Raw genomic sequence first — 22,948 nt, 5'->3', positions numbered from 1 at the left:
TCGGCGTTTCTTGAAACACGAAAGGTGTTTGTGTTTTTGTCTCGTGGTTTCCAGAGGGAGTCTAGGGTGATGGACTTCTCTTCTTTATACTATCAGCACACACGCACGCAGCCAGTACGGAGATTTTCATGAAGCTTCGGAAGCTGAGACCTAAGAGGTGTTACAATAACTTTATTTATTATTGAATATAAATAAATAAGAAGTATATAGTAAAAATACAAAAAAAAAAAAAAAAAAAAACTTCAAAATACACATGATCTTATTTCGGAATCTATATATAGATTTTACTAATTCATGTTATATGTGTATTATTAAAGTTTTTTATAATTATATTTCTTAATATTTAGTATTATTCAATTGCAATAATTACTATTTTAAAACTGCAATGGACTCCCCCGAGTCAAAATATCTCTAATCAAATGTCTTTCGTCGAGTAACAGTACCTTGTTTTTTTAGTGTAATTATCTGACTTGGTATGGAGTCAAACCTGATTAAAGTCCAGGATCAACTTTGGATTAATTTTTAGAAAACATTTTATATATATATATATATATATATATATATATATATATATATATATATAATTGAGTTAATCAAATAAATCACTTAAATTTTAGTAGATGGTTGGTTTGAAAGAAAACTGTATAGATTTTAACACCTATGGTTTTAAGATTTTACTGCAATGAATTGTTAATTTTTTTATATGAAAATTATAAATATAGTTTATTTAAATAATTATTTATAGAAAATAAATTAAATTTGACCCAATTATGGAAGAAAAAATCCTTTCTTTTCATCATTTAAACCGTGGCAGCTTGTGGGACACAGATTTTTGTTTCAGTTTTTTTTTTTTTGTTAAAATTAGATTTTTCACATTTAGTAAATACTAGATTATTATCTAGCATTCAGATCTTAAAGTTTAAAAAAAAATATTTAGAAGTTAATAATATATGTTTTAGTAAAAACATAATTTAATTAAAAATATTTCAAAACAATTCTTTTAATAATATTTAAAATGAAAACAAATCAATCTAGGATTAACTTGTCAAAGCTACGATCTTAATCATAAAACCATTAGAACTCTATAAAAAATAAATTATAATACTCAATACTCATTCAACCCAATAATAATTTTTTTAAAAAAAATTATTAAATAAAAAACACAAACAAATTAAAACAAATTAAATTAAGTCAGGTTACCCTTCAAACCAGGAAAACAGTCAGGACCTCGTTCAAGTCCATCATCATATCCAGAAAAACAGTCAGGACCTCGTTCAAGTCCATCCATGGTTTCAGGCAAGACGATCATAATGTTTAAGGAAATGCTGGTGAAAATTCTCAGGCCGATAAAATGGAACCAACCATAGAGCATAGTGCTTCTTCATAACTAACAAGGCTACGTTCTTTTCCAGTAAAATAAAATACGCTACAGGGGATTATCACTGTCAGCGGAGTCCATGGCTTCTCACACATGACGACCATTGGTGACCAACAGCAGATTATGGAAATAAAAGACCATTTCTGGCTCTCTACAGACTGATACTTGACCCAGCCCTGCGCATATCGGACCTTTCTTAACAGCACCTGTATCTGGATCAATGGTTACCAACAGCCGAGGATTGATAACCATTCATCACATTGCAACATCAATACTTCTAGCGTTCTGCAAATAGCCTACTGAAGAAAGATAGACAACCAGCTCTTGGACTTGCGTGAATTGCAGAAAATGGATAGATGGAAATGATGGAGGCCAACATAGAGGTTCCAGGGGAAAAGAGTGAGAGAAAATTTGCAGAGTTGTTCATCTAACATTTGGATTCATAAATACAAGAACACATAACAGCCAGCCACTTTGTACAATTTTTGTCAAGAAGGATTTTACACAATCAGCTTAAAAATAACAGCTATTATGTTTATTTTGTGAAACATTAGCGGCAACAATCATCCATGCTTATTTTCTTAAGACAAGCAGTGGCCATGGCTAAACATGTGTCGGATCATTCCAAAAATTTTCATCAAAATAAAGCATACCTGTGTCAATAGCAGGACGTTCAGGAGAAAAGCCATTCAGATCATGAGGCACAAAACCATCTGAAACCACTGGAACAGCTTGGTTTAAAAAAAAGCTATCAACAAGCTCATGATCGTTGTAGTGGAATTGAGCGCTTTCAATTTCAGCAAACTGAGAATTTAACAGCTTAACAGTTGATGGCTCATTGTTGGACACTGTTCCATGAATAATATTTTCAATAGAAGCTCCCTGATCACTTTGGCTTGAGTTGTTAACTTGACAAAAGTCAAAATCAGAAAAAAACGAATCTGCATCATTTTCACCTTGATTCCCAAGCTGATAAAGACTTTGGCCATCGTTTGACTGCAGGGTAGGTTGACTGCCTACTTCAGATCTCGAAGGCATGGTATTTACAATGACACTGCCCATGTTGGGCTGGGGGGAGCTCTGGTATGTATGTGATTCAAAATTTGCATTGGGTAAACCATAATGCATACTAGAGGGACTTTCCTTTGATGTAGCCAGAGGAGCAACATTCCTTGCATATCCTGAAGCAGGAGCATAATTCATGTTCAATGATACATGTGTTGGATTGTTTGTACCCAAAGCATGCGCATCAAATCCCGGCCTTTTATACATTGTACTAGATGGGACATTGACCTAAGGCATTAGGATGTCTATCCCGTTGAACATCAGTACGCACACCAAGTGCTTGTTGTGAAACTGAGCGAGATAGGTGTTTATTTCCGCCTAGAACACATCCTGGTTGGCGTCTTCTATGGCGTCTGATGATATTTGGGATGGTGGAGGAGGAGCAAGAACGGATCGGATGTATCCTGGAAACCTGATTCTGCAGCATAGGATTGTGTGTCAAGGACTGATTATGCGGTACAATATCTAGAGATGCTACATGGTTAAGTAGGGGCAAGGCCATTGGAACAGTAATGTCATGAAGTTTTGAAACTGGAATTGGAACATCTTTCCCTGTTCTACAAATTTTACGCTGATTTTTCCACGTCTCCTGCTTATCAGTGGCATGACAATGGTCAATAGTAGAGACACCTGTACCCCAGTGCACACATGGTGCAAGTGAGTCACAAACGTAACAGTGGCACTGCATGTCATGAAACACAGAAATCAGAAAAGCAGAATGCAAGTATTGACTATAAAGAGTTGATGTTTGGCTTTTACAGAAGAGTTTAGAGCAAACTTGCCAGGTTACAATGTCTTTCATGTGGAGTAGAACCAAAAGGAAATTCAACACAAAGATGTCTTGGATGAGGGTAGTCTCGACATGCAACCTGCAAAAAGGAAGGTAAGCATCAGAGAAATAGTACCACCAGCTTCATGCCCAAACAGGGGAAAAATGGGATTTAGGGCTACCAAAATAAAGAGATTATCAGACTGCAAGCAGACAAATTTTGACTGTTTAACAGCAAATAGTAAAAATCCATGGATTATGCACAACATTTAGAGTTCTTCTCTTAAGCAGATGAGGGCCTGCTAAAGAGTTTTCAAAGTCCATATCAGCAGATTTACACCATATTTTCACATTTAATTAGGTTAGGAAGAAATTGATTTCATTGATTTATGTTCTCTTCATTCACAAGTCTTGATTTTGGTAATTTCCAGGCTTAATGTTGAGTTGGATTTCCACCATTGTGTCCTAGCTTGAGGTTATCTACATTCTAAGAGTTTTAATATATAGTCATAGGCAATCTGATAGCCCAAAAGCTCTTATTTTTCTGAGCATTCAAGCTTTACAACTATTTATCCCGCGTATGTGCAGAAGTGAGCGCAATACTTTATTTTTCAATGAATGAATGCAAACTAAATTAACATAAATTACAGGCTTTAAACCTCTGTTTATAAGTGTGCAGCACAGTTCTAATGCTGCACGCGAAGCCAGCAGGATCACACAATTGTGCAGCCTAAGAAATTTCAATTACTTTTTCAGATGCTACTAATAAATACTATTCACAAAGCAGCGCACTTGAAGAATAATTCCTCTTGTTAAATTGACTGTCTTACATCAAATTACAACTCCAGGAACAAGTCAGGCCTAGTAATACATGAGCAACAAACAGAATAAAAAGACACCCACCAAGGGTAGTTTACAAATCTGTTAACAAACCTCTCACATGTTAAAAATGAACACAAATTCAGGGAACGAACCCGAACATATAGTGGCCAGAAGTAACCTCCAACCAAGTCCCTAAATGATTCACACAACTTGCATTGCATGCGACACAGAAGTGAATATCATGAACAAAATTAACCAAAATTCCATGAATAATCTCAAAACCAAAACCAAATGCTCAACCATTAAGAAATGTAATTTTCTCAATTAAACCCCTTATCGCATTAAGTAACGGTGAGGCAGTCCCAAATAATCAGTTTAGAAGCTCCCTTCATGACAGGCTCGAGAGGCTTTCGCCATAGCTCATGTATTTTAATTTCCTTTCTTTCACCTTCCTTGAAAGAATCCAGCCCTAATCCTTCACTTCCAACAGAACAATAATCATCCCAACATTTCATGAATGCAGCACAAACCATCATTCAAAAACAACAAATTGATAGTAAAATCGCCAGTGGGGTTGCACTTTCATATCCCCTTACTTGTCTCAATTTCTCATCCTCCACCTTCACATTACTGCAACACAAAATCAACAACAATTTCCTACACACAATAATTACACCATTCGTCGCCAACAAAACCACATAATTATATTTCTCTCAAACACACAAGAACCCTAACATAAAAAAATCCATCTTATTTACACACATTAACTTTTTTTTTAAAAAAAAGAAAGGAATTACCTGGCCTTTTTCAGCAACAACAAGAACATCATCACCGTCGTCAGAACTATCGGTCTCGTTCCGGCAGACATCATCAGCAGCAGAAACCGGCTTATCAGGATCACCGCCCAACACAACGCAATCATCATCGTCACCATCGAGAACAAACTTAATATCCGCCACCTGATTCGACGACTTTGACTTGGACTTAGGTTTCGGCGGATTATACTCCCCGACAATCACAACCTCGTCAGAATCATCTTTCTCCTTGTCAACGGTCCGTAACAGCTCCGTCAACCAGTTACAATCGTCGTCGAACTCCTTGGGCTCTTCAATCGCCGGCTCTTCGTCTGAGCTGATGTCGAACACAACAGAATTTGAATCCATTGTAAATTAGGGCAAAATTGAGGGTTTTTTTGTGTAAACGACTTGACGTTTACCATGTGCTGATCAAAATCTAGAAATCCCCAATTCAAGTGTAGAGGGATTAGAAAATAGAGAGTGAGAGTCTGAGTTTTATTTTTATTATTTTAGGGGGAGAGAGTGAGTGAGGGAAGGGAGGGAGGTTGGAAGAGGGCTGGAAAGAAAGGGAGAAAGGTGTAGATAAAACTCCACTCGCACCCCTAAATAAAATCTGCAATACCACTCATATCCCCTAAAAACAAAACTAAATTGACAAAAGGGCCATAATATAAGTGAATTTAAAATATAGGGACTAAATACATATTTTCTAAAACTATAAGGATTCTTTGATTATTTTTCTATACTATAAGGATTACGTTGTAATATACCCGGTCTAGGTGCGTCACGAGACTTTTTCCAGGCAAGTGGTTAGTTAGGTTGAACTTCTGGTGCTGTTTGGAACGGCGAGAACTTTTGTCCTGTCCACTGTTACTGTTTCTTGGTTGGGTTTTGATTTTAATTTTTCTCTTAAAAGAAACAGAGAATGGTCAAGTGATCAAACTAGGAAAAAAAAATCAAAGTCTTTTTTATATTTTCAAAGTCCACGTTTATTTTTGAGCTAGATATGGTATGGCTCATGATATTTTCTTGACAATCAAGTTATTGACTTGATGGGAGTATTTTTTTTATTGCGAACATTAAAGACATATTGATAAAATACTATTTAGTTACTATGAAGTTAATAATATAAATAAATAAAAATATAAAATAAATAAATTTTTGTATTTTTAATTTACGAGAAACATTAAGTATAAGAAAAATATGTAATTTTATTTTTATTGTCTATATATTCTATGTTTTGGATAATAAAAAAAACACATTTTAATGTTGGATAACTTGAATTTAAATGGTTTGTGAGATTTTAAAATATTTACAAAGCTTTTTGATATTATTCTTTATTTTTTTTTCATGTTTTATCACTTTGAATTATAAATTGTTTACAAGTTCAATTTTATAATACAAGGTAATTCAATTTATTTTTAAACAGATTTATTTATGAATGTAACTACATATTATAAATAATATTATGATAATTCGGGGTTTAATTAATTTTTACTTGAATCATCATGGGATCCTTGATTGATTATTATTAATAATACATTTATCCTTTCTTTAATTTTACAATTGTGATTTTGTTTCTAAATCTTTTTTCTTTCATGCATTAGTAATGGGCCATGGTGGTTCAATGCCTTCCATTCATACTTGAGCTTGGGCCTCGTACGTTCATTCAACATCACAAGATCTATCTTGCGATCAATATTAGTCCGATGGGTTTGATTATTTCCTCCTCCTCCTTTTTTTTTTCATTTGAAATTATGTTGGAGTGTGTTTAGCTTTAAAAAAATTTCAAATTAATGTTTTTTTTAGTATTTTTTTTAAGATTTTGATGTGCTAAAATAAAAAAAAAAAATAAAAATTATTTTAATATATTTTTAAATAAAAAATAATTTATATCACAATACTAAACACATAATTAATGATCATACATCAACATCCAAGCAATTAATGACTAACTATTTATTTACATGGTAATGATATCATTGAAATTGTGGTTGGAAAGAAAAGCCTTGATTTTTTTTTTTTTTTATCCTAGCTACGATTTGAAATGATGCATGCTACTAAGGTATTATGTAGCATTGCGGTATCATCATGTTTTTTTTAAAAAAAAATTAGGTTTTTTTTGTTTTAATTTTTAATATTTTTTATCATTTTAATATTTTAATGTTAAAAATAAAATTTTTTAAAAAATAAAATTTTATTTTAATATATTTATAAATAAAATATATTTTAAAAAATAATAATTATCACGGTAGGCTTGTCGTGAATGCATCATCACTCAAGCATTACATTGAAAGGGAATTCGATCAACCATTGACGGGTATTGCTAATTTCGCAACATATTTTAAAATCACGATATCTAATTAAACATGGCTCTGAGTGATAAAATCACGATATCTAATTAAACAGGGCTCTGAGTGATAAAATCCCAGGAATCCTCGTGTCACTAACGCGTCAAGAAATGGATCGCTCGAAAAGACAAGCTGGGTTCTGCCATTTAAACCATGTTCCCTCTAAATTTAATTTTTTTTTTTACTAAAATTAAGTGTGATTTATATTTTTTGGATCATTTTAATGTGCTGATGTCAAAAATATTTTTTAAAAAATAAAAAAAATCATTGACATATATTTCAGCACGAAAAGTTTTTTGAAAAGCAACCGTTACCACACTGCCGAATACGCTCAAAGTATATTTGGTAATGTGGTAGCGGTTACTTTTCAAATAATTTTTTATGCCGAAATGTATGTTAATAATATTTTTTATTTTTTAAAAATTATTTTTAATATCAGCACATCAAAACGTACAAATCGTATTAAATTTTAATAAAAAAATAAAAAAATTTAAATTTTATAAAAATATATTTTCAACCACGTTCCAAACACTACCTTAATTTCACTTTGCGTTCAAGCTCCAGGAACCAAGACATCAGTTCTGTGCCGGTGGAAATACCTGGAAAAGAGTTCATGCCCGTTAGGGTGAAGGTGGCTGGTGGATGTGGAGATAGAGAATAATGGCATCGGATTTCTCTGCCAGGATTTTTTTTTATTTTTAGGTTTTAAAAATGTTTTTTTTTTTTAAATTACTTTAAATTATTAAATTTTTAATATTTTCAGATCATTTTAATATAATAATGTTAAAAATAAATTTAAAAAAATAACAAAATTATTTTAATATATTAAAAAAAAAACACCCTAAGAAATAATTTTTCTACACTTTCAAACATTAGCCGACAGCAACATGAGGCTACTGCTACCAAACATATGCACATTGCTTTGCTCATGGCCCCAAGCTTTCATTGTTTTCTGGTTGGAAGCCATTAAGAGGAAAAATCCCGAGTGGTCCATGAATATTTATCAAGGTATGATGTAATAATGGAGGATTGATGGTGGTGGGCAGAAGACAGGAGCCACCAACATAATCAGACAATGCAACATACCTACACATGTTTTAAATAATTTAAATCACGTATTAAATTGTTTAAAAATATAGTTATAATTACTTTTTAAAATATTTTTTTATGTTAAAATGTATTAAAAATAATTTTTAGTAAAAAAAAAATTAACAAACCGCGTTCCCAAACACTTACTTAATCATTATTTTCTCATTAAAACATCTTTGTAATTTTTCCTATACCTCTTTGGTTTTCCTTCAAGAAATTAAAATTTTAGAAAGGTATTCATAAACTTTACAAAAAATTCAACGTATGTTATAAGAACAAAAAAACAATCAAAGTCTTTTTTATTTTTTCAAAGTCCACGTTTCTTTTTGAGCTAGAATTGGTCTGGCTCGTGATATTTTCTTGACAATCAAGTTATTGACTTGATGGGATTTTTAAAATAAAAATATTTTTAAAAATCATGATTTAATAAAATATTAAACATTGCCTTGCTTTAGATCTCCATTCAAATCTTAGGATTTGGGACACTTGCTCTTCATGTAAGTATAAGCATTGACAGATCCTTTTAAAAAAATAGAGTATTGGAATCTTTCGGGTAATAAATTAATATTTAGGAATGGATTTGAACTTGATTATAACTTAATCCATCATATTTGAAAATATAACTAAGTCCTTTAATGATTATAAATTTAATTTTTTGAATAAATTAATCAAAATTTTTTTTTCAAAACCTAGATTTGTTTAAATTTCTAACTGGGGAATGTTTATAAACTGGTTTTTCAAAAATATAATTTTTTTTTTATATATTTTAGAATTATTTTAATATATTGATTTAAAAATAATTTTTTAAAAATAAAAAATATTATTTTAATATAAAAAAAATACTTTAAAAAAATAATTTATTTTCCCAAAAATTGATATGGGTTTCACGGCTATGCATTAAACTCTCTTTAATTAATTTATGTTCTTCCCTCGGATATCCTATTTATGTGCCATTGCGTATGAACAAGACAGCCTTGCGTTGTCTGTATGGGCTTAAGGGACGGAGGTCGGGATTAAATGCATCTCTCGGCCTTTTGGTTGGTGGCGTCACCACCACCAACCACCGTAGGTGGTCCATCGACCATAAAAAAACAAAAAGAAAAAGAAGAAGAGAGACCAGTGGCATTAATTTTTCTAAGAATTCTGTGGGCTTTGCAAGCTTATTTTATTTTTCCAAATGATGCAATTGTAGAAGGAAAAAAAAAATAAAAAAAAAAATAAATAAATTCGAGAGCTACTGCCCACCAAGCTTCACCAACCCTCTAATGGCACTCATCTACAGAGGCATCATCTGCACTGATAATTGGTTATGCCATCCTCAACAAACCCCTTCCCCACTTTTCCCTCCCGCAACACCGAGTCTTCCCTGGTGCATGTGTTGTTTGGAACTGTAGTTGAATCATATTATAAAAAAAAATTAAAAAAAATTAGTTTTATTTTTTTATTATGTTTTTTTTTAGTTATTTTGATAAGTTAATATTAAAAAAATATTTTAATATATCTCCAAGTAAAAATCAAATTTAAAAAATAATCTCCACCACAATCCCAAAAAAATTATAAGATAATATCCAGGCTTGTTAATTAACTAATGATGTAATGTTAAGAAAAAATATTAAATTCTTTTGAAGGTATCTTATCAATATAAATAATATTGAAGAATATTTAATTTCAATAATTATATAAATTGGTTTAAAAATAATTTTTTCTATATAAAAAAAAATACAGTGCATCAATAATTAAGAAAATGTTAAGGGCTAAAAGTTCTCTTCAAACTTTCTCTTCGAGCTTCATATCTCACACCCTGTATTCTTACATGATAATTAAGGTTAATGTGTGGTTCTTATTCTAAAAAAAACAAGAAGAGATGATACAAATAAAAAAAAAATATTTGATTGAAAAAATAAGATAAATATATATAAATAAATAAATTTTTTATTTTCAAAATATTAAATAGAAAATAATTTTTGTTATGCTCCTATTTTTTTTTTCATAATAGTAAGGGGACATAATAATAATAACAATCCAATATCGATAGAGCATATTATATATTAATTAATCAATCACGTTATACAATCTGCTTAGCTTTCAGCAATGAGAGAATCTTTCTCACAAAGTTACTTCCAAAAATATTTAAAATATTCAAAAATTTAATAAATTCCAGTGCTCGAGAAAGAAGGACGGCAGCATGCATGTGCAAACTCGGACGGTTTTCCCGCTATTAATGCCTTGGTTTCATGACGTTGTCCACGGCAATAATGCGCGTTGCTTGCACGCTAATTTTGTCCATGGGTTTAATATTTCGTTTGGAACATGTTTGAAATTATATTTTTTAAAAAATTTAAATTTATTTTAATTAAAATTATTATATATATATTTGAATTTTTTTAACATGTTGATATTAGAAATAATTTTTTAAAAATAAAAAATATTATTTTAATATATTTAAAAAAAATTAAAAAATTTATCTTATTTTTTTTCTATTAAAAAATTCATACAACTTTTAGTCAATAATCAAAGCTAAGTGAAGTAAAAAAAATTAAGTTGATTTTATTATTGTGTTATCAATCATGAGAGATGAAAAAACTTATATGTCACTTGTAAATATACGCAAATGCTCTACTACAAGGAAGATTTTCAATACTTAAATAATTAAAAATACATTAGATAAAAAAGAAAATATAAGATGAACAAGACAATAAAAAATTAAGATGTTGAGAGTCAGAATAAATATTTATTTACATAAGAATCTTATATAAGTATATTTATAATAAAGAGTTCACATGTTTTCATATTTTTGTTGGAGAGTAAAATGATTATATGAAGTTATACTTCTCAATGACTGGTTTTATAAAAAAAATATTGAAATGTTTATTTATATCATGCACATGGTGATAAATATTTTATCTTAGCTAATTTTTTTTATTCAAAATGCGTTGTTTAATTCAAAGAAATTAAAACAATGTTTTGTAAGTGAATTTAACGAGTGTTTGAAAGTGCAATAATTTCTATTTTTAGATTCAGTTTAAAAGTGCACTTCACTTAAAAAACATTAAATTAATACTTTTTAGTGTTCTCTAATCATTTTGATGTGTTGAATGTTAAAAAAAATATATAATTTTAATATATTTTTAAATAAAAAACACTTATAAAAAACATCATACATTACAATAGCAAATATACATTTACTCAACAAAATTTATATTTGAATGCAAGTCCTTTTTCATCTATTCGGATATATATTGGATGACTTTTAACTAATTAGTTCAAACAACAAAAATAACAGTCCTTTTTGCATGGATTTAATGTTTTATAGATTTCTAACGTGAGCGTGCAATAAACGCCCCAAAGCAGAAAGTGAAATGGGTGAATTCGATAATTAATGCGGGACCCAAAAGTCTCAATCCAACGGCTTAGATCTAAGGAGAAGCTACATCTGAAGAACACAGTAAGAAGAGCCGGGAGCCCGCATGCAGTCAACGGTTGATGTGCTTGACGCGACACGCCGATGGTCCAAAGTCAAATGCACTTTCTCGTTATTGGAAGTTATTTGAAATACTATTGTTTTAATTTTGGAATCAAATTTATTGGTAATTATGGAAAAGCCCAGTCTTTTATTTCCATTCGTCAATCACACCCCTTCCTTGTAAGCAATTCCTTAATCAAACACCTTTTATTTGATCGTGCTTGAATATGAAGGGCTGTTAACTCGTAAGCATTTGAAAAATGAGTTAATTATAATATAGTTCTTGTAGTTTAGTTTTTCGTGGTTTTTGAAAATTATGTATTTATATTTTATATTTATTTCATGTTTTTTTTTATATTTATTTTTATTTTTCTTAACACACATCTCTTTTATAATTTTAATTTATTTTTAAATAAAAAATATTTTAAAAAACAATCATTATTATACCTCTAAACACTCTCTAAACATAAATTGCAACGCACTGCATTGTCAAATGGGTACTAAATAGAATACTTGAAGCAAGAGGGTAGTTTTTGCAATAAATGAAAATTATCAACATCCACTCAAGTTGTATTCTCTCCCTCTCATGATTTTTTTTTGAAAAAAGCATTACCACTCCATCTCCTTCCTTCGCTTTGTGTCTAACTTCCCTTTCTCTTTTCCTGCAGCTCTCCCTTCCATTTTTAGCAAACCTCTCTCTCCCCCTCCCTCTGCTAACCAAAAAACTCCCTCTCCCTCTCTCTCCACCTCCATAACCATAACACAAAGGTAAGCCAATTAAGCCTGTTATGACCCATCTTTACCAAAATTTGTAACCATCACTTCATAAATTCTGCATTTAACTTCTTTCCCTTGAATTCAAAATCTTCCCATCTTCCGTTACACATTTTTTTCTTTAATTTTCTCGAATTTTCTCAATAACATGTACACAAACGTAGAGTTAATAAATTCTTGATTTATTTCTGTTCTTTTTCGATTCAACTTTACAGGTTTTCTTGATCCTGCTCTGCTGCGTATGTAATCATAAATCTTAACGTTCAAGGAAGGAAGATTCAAATGGCTTGTTTCTTGACGTCTGGCTTGGGGTATTAGTATGTTGATGATGGTGGACAAGTGTGATTAGAGAGGTTAATGACAAGGTAAGTGACATACTTGGTTGTTAAAAGATAGAAAATGGGCACAAAAGGAGATAGTGAATCACAAGAAGAACGTCCGCATTCGCCTTATTCGGTGTTGCAGCATTTATCAGAGGAGGCATTTAGGGTGGCTGGTGAGGCACTGCATAGCGTCTACCCAGGAACTGATCCTGGTTTTAAGTCAATGCAGCGTAGCCAGAGTGAAATTTTCACAAATGGGGCTGGGAGTTTACGTAGCAGTAGCTTTCGTAAATTGAAAACTCGGATGCAAAATGCTTGGCGCTGGGGTGGTGATTCGAGGGAACGAGGTTACTCGCCGAGTTTTAATCCAGAGGTCTTGGCAAACCAGAAACGCCAGTGGTATCAGTTTAATTCTAAATCTCTGGTACTAAACTAAACAATCATCCGATTTCTGTTGTGTTTATGTTGAGATTTGCACTTTTTTCTTTTTGTTATACTTAGTGAATTATGTGTGCTTAATTATGTTGTAGAATCATTCAAAATATGAGCCCACATCACTGTTTGAACACTTCATTGTTGCGGGGCTTCACCCGGATGCCAATCTTGAGAAAGTGGAGGATGCATTTGCAACAGAGAAGAAGTGGGAGTCGGATATGGAGAAGTCTGGCTTGTTGGATTTCAACTCCATGCAGCGACGGGCACCTTCATTTCCAACTTTGGAACCTCAGGTTAGCCACATCAGTAATTTGAATATGGTTTGGCATTGGCTACAGTTTCATACTTGATTGAACCCATATAGTAGTTGGCACTTCTGCTTAATTAAGTCTGTGGAATTCTCCGCTGCAGCTTCTTTTTGAGAAAATGATTTAGCTGTTATCATTGTGCTTCCTAGTCCCTTGTGATAGAGGGGATTTGCTTTTTGTTCTACAGCCGAAAGTACTTAGCTCATTTTCATGTTTTAACTACTTTCTTTTTGCTCCAGATACTATTTAAATATCCTCCTGGGAAGAGATTAGCTATGCGCTCAAAGGATTTAGCTGCCTTCTGTTTTCCTGGAGGTGTCAAGGTTTGACGGTCACATGGATCATCTATAAATTAAGATTTAGTCTCTGTGATTTTTAATCTACATGGCTCCTCAGTTCATGCTAATTTTAAGTTACTGTACAGATTACATGCAATGTATTCCTCACTCATATGACATTAAAACATTTGCTTTCTCACTCTTTTGTAAATCGATCATTGTCGTATGATGCCATGGTGTTGCATTCCAACAATAGACAAAAATGCAGCCAGCCAAGTTCAACTATCGTAGATCATGTGTCCTTTGCATATAGAATATCAGATCTTCCACTGTCTAAGAGTTCGTGTTTGGATTGTAGTAGAGTTGGAAAACGAAAGGTTTTGAGCTAAAAATGGGTTTATAATTCCAAATGGGTGTTTGCAACCTCCAGAAAACCATGACCTTAGAGGTCCAAGACACTCAAGAACATGGTTTTGGAAAGTGTCTATTTATCTTTACTGACAGAGTCTCTTAAAGTAGCTAAAGCGTAGAGAGGAAAGGAGCTAACTTCCACAGCTTAATTTTCTTATGTATAATGGAAGACAAACACCGTCTTTATGAAAGATTTAGGCCCCCTTCGTTACTTCTTGGGCATTGAAGTTGCCTCCTCTCCCCTTGATCACTCTTGCTGTGTCACTCGTAATTCAAGGATCTCGGTTTTTATTTTCAAAATTTTAATTGATCTTCATTGTGCGGGGGCTGAAGGTCTAGTACATATCAAATGTTCCCATCACAGTCCTGAGGTTGAGAAGCAATTTCTAGTGTTATAAATCCATATATTTTTTCTCTAATGTAACTGTTCTACGCGGTCCCTATATACAGATTTCTTGGTCATCTTCTCCTTTTTAATCTATTTCCTCATTTCTGTTGGATTTTCATGGTGCAGACGCGGTTGTTGGAGAGGACTCCATCGTTGAGTGAACTGAACGAGCTTGTTTATGGACAGGTATGCTAGAGCATCTCTCACCTCGCATATCTTACTGTTTTCAAGCTTGCTTACTTACTGCGTCCTGTCCGCATTGTTCTCGTTGCTTCAAGAAATCCACATAGCTTTTGTGATTGCAGAGCTGCTCTATCCTATTAAAAACAATGTTTGGATAAGAGTAATTTAGCGGAGGCTACGATTCCTAGATAGCACAATCTAGGGCCTGGAAGTTAATTACTGAATCCATGTTAATTTTGACATCAAAAGCAATGTTTTACTTCTTGTTTATTTACCGTACTTATTCACTGGCTAGCACCTCTATGTTTGCTACGTTCTCTCAAACTTCTCTAACCTTACAGTCATAACGCAACGTTCCTTTTCATTTTGTTGCAGGAGCATTTGGGCAGAGACGATTTCTCGTTCATATTTTCACTTAAGGTAAGCTTTTCCTTTTTTGTTCTTCATCTTGTTTACATATCGCACATACCTTTTATGGCCATTGCAAAGCCTAAGTTGGCATGCTCTCTTGGCCTCAATGGAGGTTTTAAGTTGTGAATTCTCCTTCTCCCGAGCTACTGAACTATCAATACGAAAATCAAATTTAGTAGCTGTGTTTTCAAGAAACAAATAATTAGCCCCTCTTGTTCCAAAATTTATTAAATAATCCCTTGACCTCCCAGCTTGTTGGAATCATTCTCATCTCTTCTTTTTTTTTTTTTCTGTTTTGAAAAAATAGAAATTAAGAAAATTGAAGTAGGTAAGATGGGAAGAACACATTTTGGAGGGAAAAAAGGACCAAATTGGGAAAACCTTTTGGGATATAAATGAGTTGGTTATCTTGATGTATTTCGTGTGATCTTGATTTAAACGTTTGGAATTCAAAGAAAAAGATTCACTGCTAATGCTGGTGGCTGGACATTGATTTGTCTCAAGAATTTGTCTGGTTGTTTTTCATGGGGTTCTTTGAATTTGTCTGGATTTTTAAAATTGCCTTCTGTTCTCGTGATCAGGTGGCAGACAATGATACACTTTACGGGGTCTGCTTGCATGTTACAGAAATCGTTCAAAGGCCACCTGGTATCTTAAGCAGCCAGTCACCCCTTTCTCGATCAACTGGTCGATGCTGCCGTTTTTTGGTTTCTGCACCTCGCTGCTACTGTGTGCTCACGAGGGTTCCTTTCTTTGAATTACATTATGAGATGTTGAACAGGTTAATATTAATTTCATCAATTAATTAGTCGTTAATGATTTCTAGGGAGACAAATAAATTTAATGTTTTCCACATTGGTTCAGTTACTTCAGTGCAATTCACTACATTTACTTACATGGATGCAGTATCATTGCACAGGAGCGTTTGAATCGGATAACCCAGTTTGTTAGTGAAATGTCACTCACTGCTTGCATGCCTTCAGTATCTAAACAGCATGGGCAAATGTATGAAAATGTTGACTGTCTTGATAGAGAGTACGATGCTGATTGGATGGCTTCTGCAATACCTGTTGACAGTGCAGTAGCCCTTACTGCTGCTGCTGCTGGAATTATACCTGATTATGTGATTCCAACCTTATCACCAAAGATTTGGGAACCTCACTCTCCTGAAAGTGTTACTGCTAGCGAGGCTTCAGATTCCAGCCAAGCAAGGGAAGTAGATAAGGATGGCAGGAAGTATTTGCAATATTTTGATGATTATGCTTCCCTGTCTCCAGAAAGCCATTGTGATGCTTTAGAAAGAAGTTATGGAGGTGATGAAAATGGTCATGTTTCTCCAGTACTTGGGATGTTTTCCTGCTCTAGGAGCCGCAGATTAGATCGTCTTGGAAGTTTTGATACCTTATTTAGGTAGTAGTTACATTTGTCACATGTTAACTGTGTGTTGAGTTCTTGATGTGTCTCAACTCCATTAAGCCATGTAACTCCAAGGCACTTGTTGTTTCGGTACAATAGTGATATATTTTTGTCTTTGACAGTTCAGTTAGAAGCATGGTATCAGAGGACGATGATGACGAACTTTTCCCAGATCATGAAAAAGATTTTGGTGATGACTTGATATTGGAATGGGCTAAGGTTAGTTTATGATTGTTCCTGTTGTTTATACATTTGTTCACCCATGTGACTTACCGAGTTCCATTCCATCTTTTTTTTTTTTTTTTCTGAACGCTACCTCTTGGATCTTGGGTAGGAAAACAAAAATGATTTGTTACAGATAATTTGTGGTTATCATGCAATGCCTCTTCCCCAACGAGGAAACAGGATAGTTTTTCAGCCTCTTGATCATTTACAAGCTATCGAGTATAAGCGGCCTCCAACCTCTGACCTTGGATTTTGCAATAATTATCTAGCTTCATTCGAAGCAGCCAAGGTATTTCTTAGCGTTTTGATTGTCATTAGACTATGTTCCTTGATAAATAATTAAAAATTCTTTCTTGATATTCTAATCTTGGTATTCTGTACAAAAGGTCAATGCGAAGTTAGCTGCTGCTGAGGAAGCTCTTGCGCTGTCAATATGGACAACTGCAACTGTATGTCGGGTTCTGTCACTGGAAAATGTAAAGTCCCTATCATATGAAGTTATGTTGTCTTGAATTCAGCAGCGTTCAATCTTTTTCCAACTGTCTGCTTCACCACTTGTAACATCCTTAAGCAAGCACTCGTATTTCTAATCAATTCCTTTGAGGCTGCATAATTGTGGAAAAGGGTTGCTGTGTAATACGGAGGTGGAGTCTTGGTCTTGTAGATTCAGGCTAGGACTGTTTATCAGCAATTATAACCATTAAGTTTCTTTAAAAAATTTCTGTTTTTATGAAAAGGAATCCTGAGAAACTATGCAGGTAGTTAGGAAACAATTTCAAGCTTAACCCTCCATTGTAGTTGAAATCTTATTCCATTTGTTCAGGCAATCCTATTTCCATTTCTTCCATGTTGCATTTTCAGATTGGTGGTTGGAAGTCTGATATATGCTTCTTCTTCCAGGTTTTGGCACTGGTTGCAGGCGTATTACTGGAAAAACAAGTGGTGGTAGTGTGCCCAAACCTGGTGAGTTAATGTTGTTATTGGAGATAATTTTGTCAACCCACAGATGAATTATTTGTTCATGAACACGCTTGTACACATATTTTCTAGAGTATGCACGCATGTATATTTATTTGCAGCTCTGGACAATGTCTTATGCAAAGTAGCTGTTTTGAATTGGTTGTCTGTCCTGACTCGAGTTCCATTTGTTGCAGGGTGTTTTATCTGCAGTCGTTTTATCCCTTGTCCCCATGATTCGTCCATTTCAATGGCAGAGTTTATTGCTTCCAGTAAGTTTCCTTCCAGTAAGTTTCATAATTTTTATACCCCTATAGTTTTCTGTTTTGAGCCAATGGAGAACATCATGGATTTAGCTAAAATAATGACGTTACTGTCACACATCCTCGATTATTTCTCCTCAAAGTGTCGTTGAAAGTTCATGTAAATGAATGAGACATAATAAAAGAACAATGGATAACTAATCCTTGTTAAAAATCCTGATATGCAAGCCAAAATGGAAATGTTAAAAAGACAGAAAAGATTGAAATATTACTCTCTGAATATACGTTAAGCTTAACTGGAGTTGGAATACTACATCAGATAATTGGTGGTGGTCTGTTCAGGATATGTGAAGCTGTGTTGAGATGCAGTAGCTTCTTGGTTTTGGTCAAAATGGATGCTGGAATTTCTTTCTTTCTTTGCCTTTTTAGGTTTTGGTTTAGTAGAAATGGAATTTTAATATTCTTCACTTCTGCTTCTATTAGATGCTTATCGATCTGGCATGACTTTTTTTGGCTAAAATTTATGTTGATCTTTCGCAGATCTTGCCACGGCAGATGCTTGATTTTCTTGATGCTCCTGTTCCCTTTATAGTGAGTTTCAGATATTAACCTTTTCTCTTTTTGCTAAGGCAGTTACCATGCAATTGTATTGGTCTGTGCTTTTTGTGTTTCTTCCTTTTAATTTGTACTGTGCTCTATTATTTCATTTATCTCCGGGAACTAGGATGTCATCATCTTGTCCTTTCTGTGATCACAAGTCAAATGGGCAAGCAACATTTTAAAGGATTGGAGATGATAGAAGAGAATTGAGATTTTAACATTGAGTCTGTCATCAAATGGTGGCTGGAAGTTCTATTGTTGGCCACGTGTTGGGCTGTTGCCAGTTTTGGATGCTTCTCAAGGGAGTATCCTTCCATCTCCAGAAAAATCCTTTGTCAGTTTGTAGCTGAAGAGCTCGCAAACTTTGAATTTCTGGGAATCGATTACTTGTCAGTCTAGCAAAATGTCACTTCTCTGAAAACAATGCAGGATTGATCAGGTGTTGTGAAAGACCTTACAGCAACTTCTCCTTTTGGAACTGCTGTTCTGACCTGCATGTAACTGGGTGTGGTGAGGTTGGACTGGTTTATGTTAGTACCTAGGATGGCTCTTGCTAGAAGATCACAAGGTTTTGGAGTTGATGCATGCTGGAAAGTTGAAATGATGATTAAAGCATGGACAAGTTGGCCTGGGATAAGGGTTGATATATCATGAGGCTGAAACGCAAGATTAACATATTATTTCATATCTTCAGGCATAAATATGTCTTGCCATGGAGGTTTGGTTGAGTTTAACAATTTCGCTCATCTCTTCGGGCGTAAATTGTCCAGGTGTTGGAAACTTTTTTTATGAGCCTCACTGAACCTTTCAATCAAGTTCAAAATCTTCCACTCAAGATTGAGAAAAGCTCATGGCAAAGTGAGCAAGACCGTGATTCATTTTTTCCAGTAGAGGTCGATGCTTAAACAGGAGAATGTATCACCCAACAAGGCAGATGTCCTTAAAAAAAAAGGACCAGAACGGTATATATTAGATTAAGCACTGGGAGGTGGGTTTTTTGCCCCAGATTTTTTTGAGGGATCAGCTTAGTAGGACATGGGCAAAGGTGCATGTTCTCAACAATCCTGCTCCGATCATCGTTATCTTATCTGTTGTTATGAGAGTTTATGAGCTCTCCAGTAAGTTTTGGTCTTGTTTTTCTGATCAATATTTGAAATAGTTTTAAAAAATATATCATATAAGTTCTAGTGTAAAGTCTACAATCATTGTCTTCAGTGAGAAGTTTCCAATTTCTCTGACATTGAACTTTTTATTTCAAACACTTGGAAACATGCTTTATGTAACTTTTTGCGGTAGTGATTTGAGTTAACCTGTCAAATAAAATTGGATATTGGAGGTTTGTTACATGAAGTATGATCCAAGAAATTTATGCTGGTCAAGACATTGAGCTAAATTATCCAGAACACTAAGAAATTCATGTCAAATGTTTTAATATAGCCTTTTTCTCTTACAGGTTGGTATACAGCACAGACCTGCTGACTTGAAGATAAAAACCTCTAACCTTGTTCATGTTAATGTGCTCAAAAACCAGGTTGGGTAGCTTTTTTGACCGTTCCCTTCTTTTGTATACTTGAGCCTGAACTTCATAAATCATGATACTCTTCAAGTGTTCTTACTGTTTCCTCTCCACTGAAGGTGAAAATGTGCCACCTGCCGACACTTCCACGGTATAAAGAGCTTGTTTCTGAACTTCGGCCATTGCACGACAGGCTATCATTAGAAAGCTCGGTTGCTAAAAGGCATCCTGTGTATAGGTGCAATGATGTACAGGTATTACTTGTAGCTGGACTCAATGCAAAACCTCTCTTCTTGCATGCCTATCTGTCTTATTCTTGGAAACTTAAGCTTCACAAAAGCATTGACAGGCATGGTGGCTTCTTTAAGCAAAGTTTATCTGGTCGAATGTTGATTAAAATTATTGTAAGAATGGTGCGGGGCCAGTGTATATTGCTTTTGCACATCATTACTGGGAAAATCTCTTCATTGTTTGCAGCCTTCTTGATGCTAATTCTCAAGAAAAGACTGCCATCTTAACCATTACTGCTGTCGTTTTCGACATAATGATCATCACTACTGTCATTGTTAAACTCACCACCACCATCATTATTCTGTTAGATTTCTTCACATCTTCATCGAATCTTTACTGTTAGATTTCTTCTCATCCTGCACTCTTGTATGGTAGCTGATTATATTTGATAATTCCAGGCTGAAGCTGCAACACGATTTTTGACTGTCATGAGACGCTACTTGGAGTCTCTTTGTTCAGATTTGAGATCTTATACAATAACGAGCGTGCAATCAAACAATGACAGGGTAAGAACACCTGAGGTCATCATTAAAAAAAAAACCAAGTACCTTCAATTCCAAGTATATACTTATCTGGAATTAATCCTTTTCAGGTTTCTTTACTTCTCAAAGATAGCTTCATTGACTCCTTTAATAGTAGGGACCGATCCTTTATTAAGGTAACTTTCATTTTCTTTCACCCTTCTTCTCAACTTTTTTGCCCAATAATGCTGCTGCCTGTTTGATAGTGCGGTGAGGTTTGAATGAAACTGAGATTTGCTCCAATTATAGTGTTTGAAGTGTTTGGTTAATCAACACACCACAGTTCTGCACGTGTCCTATTGAAAACTCCCTTGAAATCCTGATTAAAAAAAAAGTTATAATTTATAACTTTTTTAAAATTTATTTTTTCAAATCACAATCATAAAAGCTACTATAATAGCAAACATATATTTAGCATTTGTTAATGTTAACGCGGCCACTATATGGTTGGCCGCGTTAACAAACAAACTCTTATACAAATCTTTACCGACATTTACAATTTTATATTTGGATACATGTTTCTAGATTCTCAAACTGAGCTTAATATATGCAATCTTCATTTTTGAATTGATTGATCACAAGACTTTCAATTGCTTTTGCGTATTGATTTTTGTGTTCTGCAGCATTTTGTAGACACACAACTATTTGCCGTTCTGTCAGACTCTCGTTTGTCGAGCTTCGAGCATGGGAGCTTCTAACTTAACAATTTGCCAGCACTGGAACAGTTTTTCAAGGTGGTAATGAGCATAATCTAAGTAAAATGCAGGATGATGGCCTCTGTTGCCATTGTTATTGACTCAGCAACAGCTTTTGGAGCCATCAACTGTGAACTGATATATGCAGCTGAAAGTTGCGAAAAAGAAACTGACTTTTGTAATGTAGATAGAGATATAGCAACATTTCCTCACATGCCTCGCATCAATGATATGTTTGTTGTATCAGTTGAGGACACAGGCAATATGATCATAGTCTTTGTCTTTCTTACATGGGGAGTATGATCTAGGGCTTTTTGAAACCCCATCTCCCTTCATCACCCATCAGACCACCTTCTTGTAAATGTCAACAGGGAAATAAAACACTCTTTTATGGCACTTCCATTTAGTTGAGTTTTTTGTGTTTTTTTGTAAAGCACAGCAATTGTGTAGTTGTAAAACCTGGACAGATTTCTTGGGTCAATTCCAGGTCTAGATTAATTTGGATTAAAAAAATAAAAGGAAATAATTGATTTAATTTTATCCAGATGAAAACTCAAGTATAATCTATTTTGGTATTAACTTTTTTTTATTCGAAATTCTAATCTTATCCTGAGTTAAATTTAATAACTCTAGTTTGTGTTTAGTATTTTTGATGGATTGATTTTTTTTTTCTTTTCAAAAAAAAATGATGATGTTTCAAAGCAATGTTTTTAAATTAAAAATGTAAATTTACACCTTGAGGACTGATTTGTGAAATGAGTTAATTATACCTTAGTCCTTGTAATTTTTAAAACTAATTAATTAGTTTTCATGGTTTAAAAATTATATATATATATATATCCTTTTTATAATTTAATCTTTTTCATCAATTCTATGTTATTTTATAATCTATTTTTAAAAAATAAAAATATAAAAATAATAATATGGAAAGATTAATGAGAAAAGAAAAAAAATACCATCAAAATAAGTCAATGAATACCCTAATTACTAAAATCATGATTCAAATTTTTGAATTACATAATTTTACATAGGTTGTGGTTTTTGTGTTTAAAAATTATTTTTAAAATTTTTTAAAATTATTTTTATTTTAAATTAATTATTTTTATGATTTTAAATTGTTTTGATATTTTGATATCAAAAATAAATTTTAAAAAATAAAAATAAATACCATAAAAAAATACTTTAACTATTACCACAATTTTAAACATCACTTTAAAAT

At 33.3% G+C, this 22,948-nt stretch overlaps 2 protein-coding genes across 6 annotated transcripts; one reads left to right on the top strand and one right to left on the bottom strand.

Annotated features, from left to right (window-relative positions):
- Positions 1-32: 32 nt before the first annotated feature.
- Positions 33-5,421, bottom strand: LOC140954163 (RPM1 interacting protein 13). 5 transcript variants are annotated; one of them, XM_035060230.2, is made up of 6 exons: positions 4,832-5,421; positions 3,226-3,312; positions 2,672-3,125; positions 2,335-2,559; positions 2,032-2,226; positions 1,250-1,590 (listed from the first exon to the last, which is right to left on the bottom strand). In XM_035060230.2, exons 1-6 carry the CDS (start codon positions 5,195-5,197, stop codon positions 1,466-1,468), a joined length of 1,452 nt encoding a protein of 483 aa, XP_034916121.1. In that variant the 5' UTR covers positions 5,198-5,421; the 3' UTR covers positions 1,250-1,465. The 5 variants fall into 5 exon arrangements, with proteins under 5 accessions (XP_073263516.1, XP_034916121.1, XP_073263517.1 ...); XM_073407416.1 differs by adding an exon at positions 4,187-4,664 and having other exon boundaries at positions 2,032-2,559; positions 4,832-4,971; XM_073407415.1 differs by lacking the exon at positions 1,250-1,590 and adding an exon at positions 33-150 and having other exon boundaries at positions 2,032-2,559; positions 4,832-5,420.
- A 6,902-nt stretch (positions 5,422-12,323) lies between these two features.
- LOC118050026 (uncharacterized) lies at positions 12,324-22,125 on the top strand. The gene is made up of 19 exons (XM_035060234.2): positions 12,324-12,502; positions 12,724-13,255; positions 13,362-13,559; positions 13,814-13,897; positions 14,778-14,837; positions 15,210-15,254; positions 15,827-16,026; positions 16,152-16,655; positions 16,784-16,880; positions 16,996-17,175; positions 17,273-17,362; positions 17,787-17,849; positions 18,041-18,115; positions 18,647-18,697; positions 20,160-20,237; positions 20,342-20,476; positions 20,912-21,019; positions 21,106-21,171; positions 21,658-22,125. The coding sequence occupies exons 2-19, from the start codon at positions 12,908-12,910 to the stop codon at positions 21,730-21,732; spliced, it is 2,457 nt and encodes an 818-aa protein (XP_034916125.1). The 5' UTR covers positions 12,324-12,502; positions 12,724-12,907; the 3' UTR covers positions 21,733-22,125.
- The last annotated feature ends 823 nt before the right edge of the window (positions 22,126-22,948 follow it).

The sequence above is a fragment of the Populus alba genome, chromosome 2 (genome assembly GCF_005239225.2).
Source record: "Populus alba chromosome 2, ASM523922v2, whole genome shotgun sequence".
Taxonomy (NCBI): Eukaryota; Viridiplantae; Streptophyta; class Magnoliopsida; order Malpighiales; family Salicaceae; genus Populus; species Populus alba.
The sequence above is the reverse complement of the archived record's forward strand: the minus strand, read 5'-3'. Positions and strand labels throughout refer to the sequence as shown.

Coding starts and splice junctions, on each gene's coding strand:
- LOC140954163 (XM_035060227.2), bottom strand. CDS start 5,197: ATGGATTCAAATTCTGTTGTGTTCGACATCAGCTCAGACGAAGAGCCG. Junction 3,313..4,831: donor TTGTTGCTGAAAAAGGCCAG/GTAATTCCTTTC, acceptor TCCTTTTTGCAG/GTTGCATGTCGAGACTACCC. Junction 2,560..2,671: donor TAGACATCCTAATGCCTTAG/GTCAATGTCCCA, acceptor CTCCTGCTTCAG/GATATGCAAGGAATGTTGCT.
- LOC118050026 (XM_035060234.2), top strand. CDS start 12,908: ATGGGCACAAAAGGAGATAGTGAATCACAAGAAGAACGTCCGCATTCG. Junction 20,238..20,341: donor TTAATGTGCTCAAAAACCAG/GTTGGGTAGCTT, acceptor TCTCCACTGAAG/GTGAAAATGTGCCACCTGCC. Junction 20,477..20,911: donor ATAGGTGCAATGATGTACAG/GTATTACTTGTA, acceptor TGATAATTCCAG/GCTGAAGCTGCAACACGATT.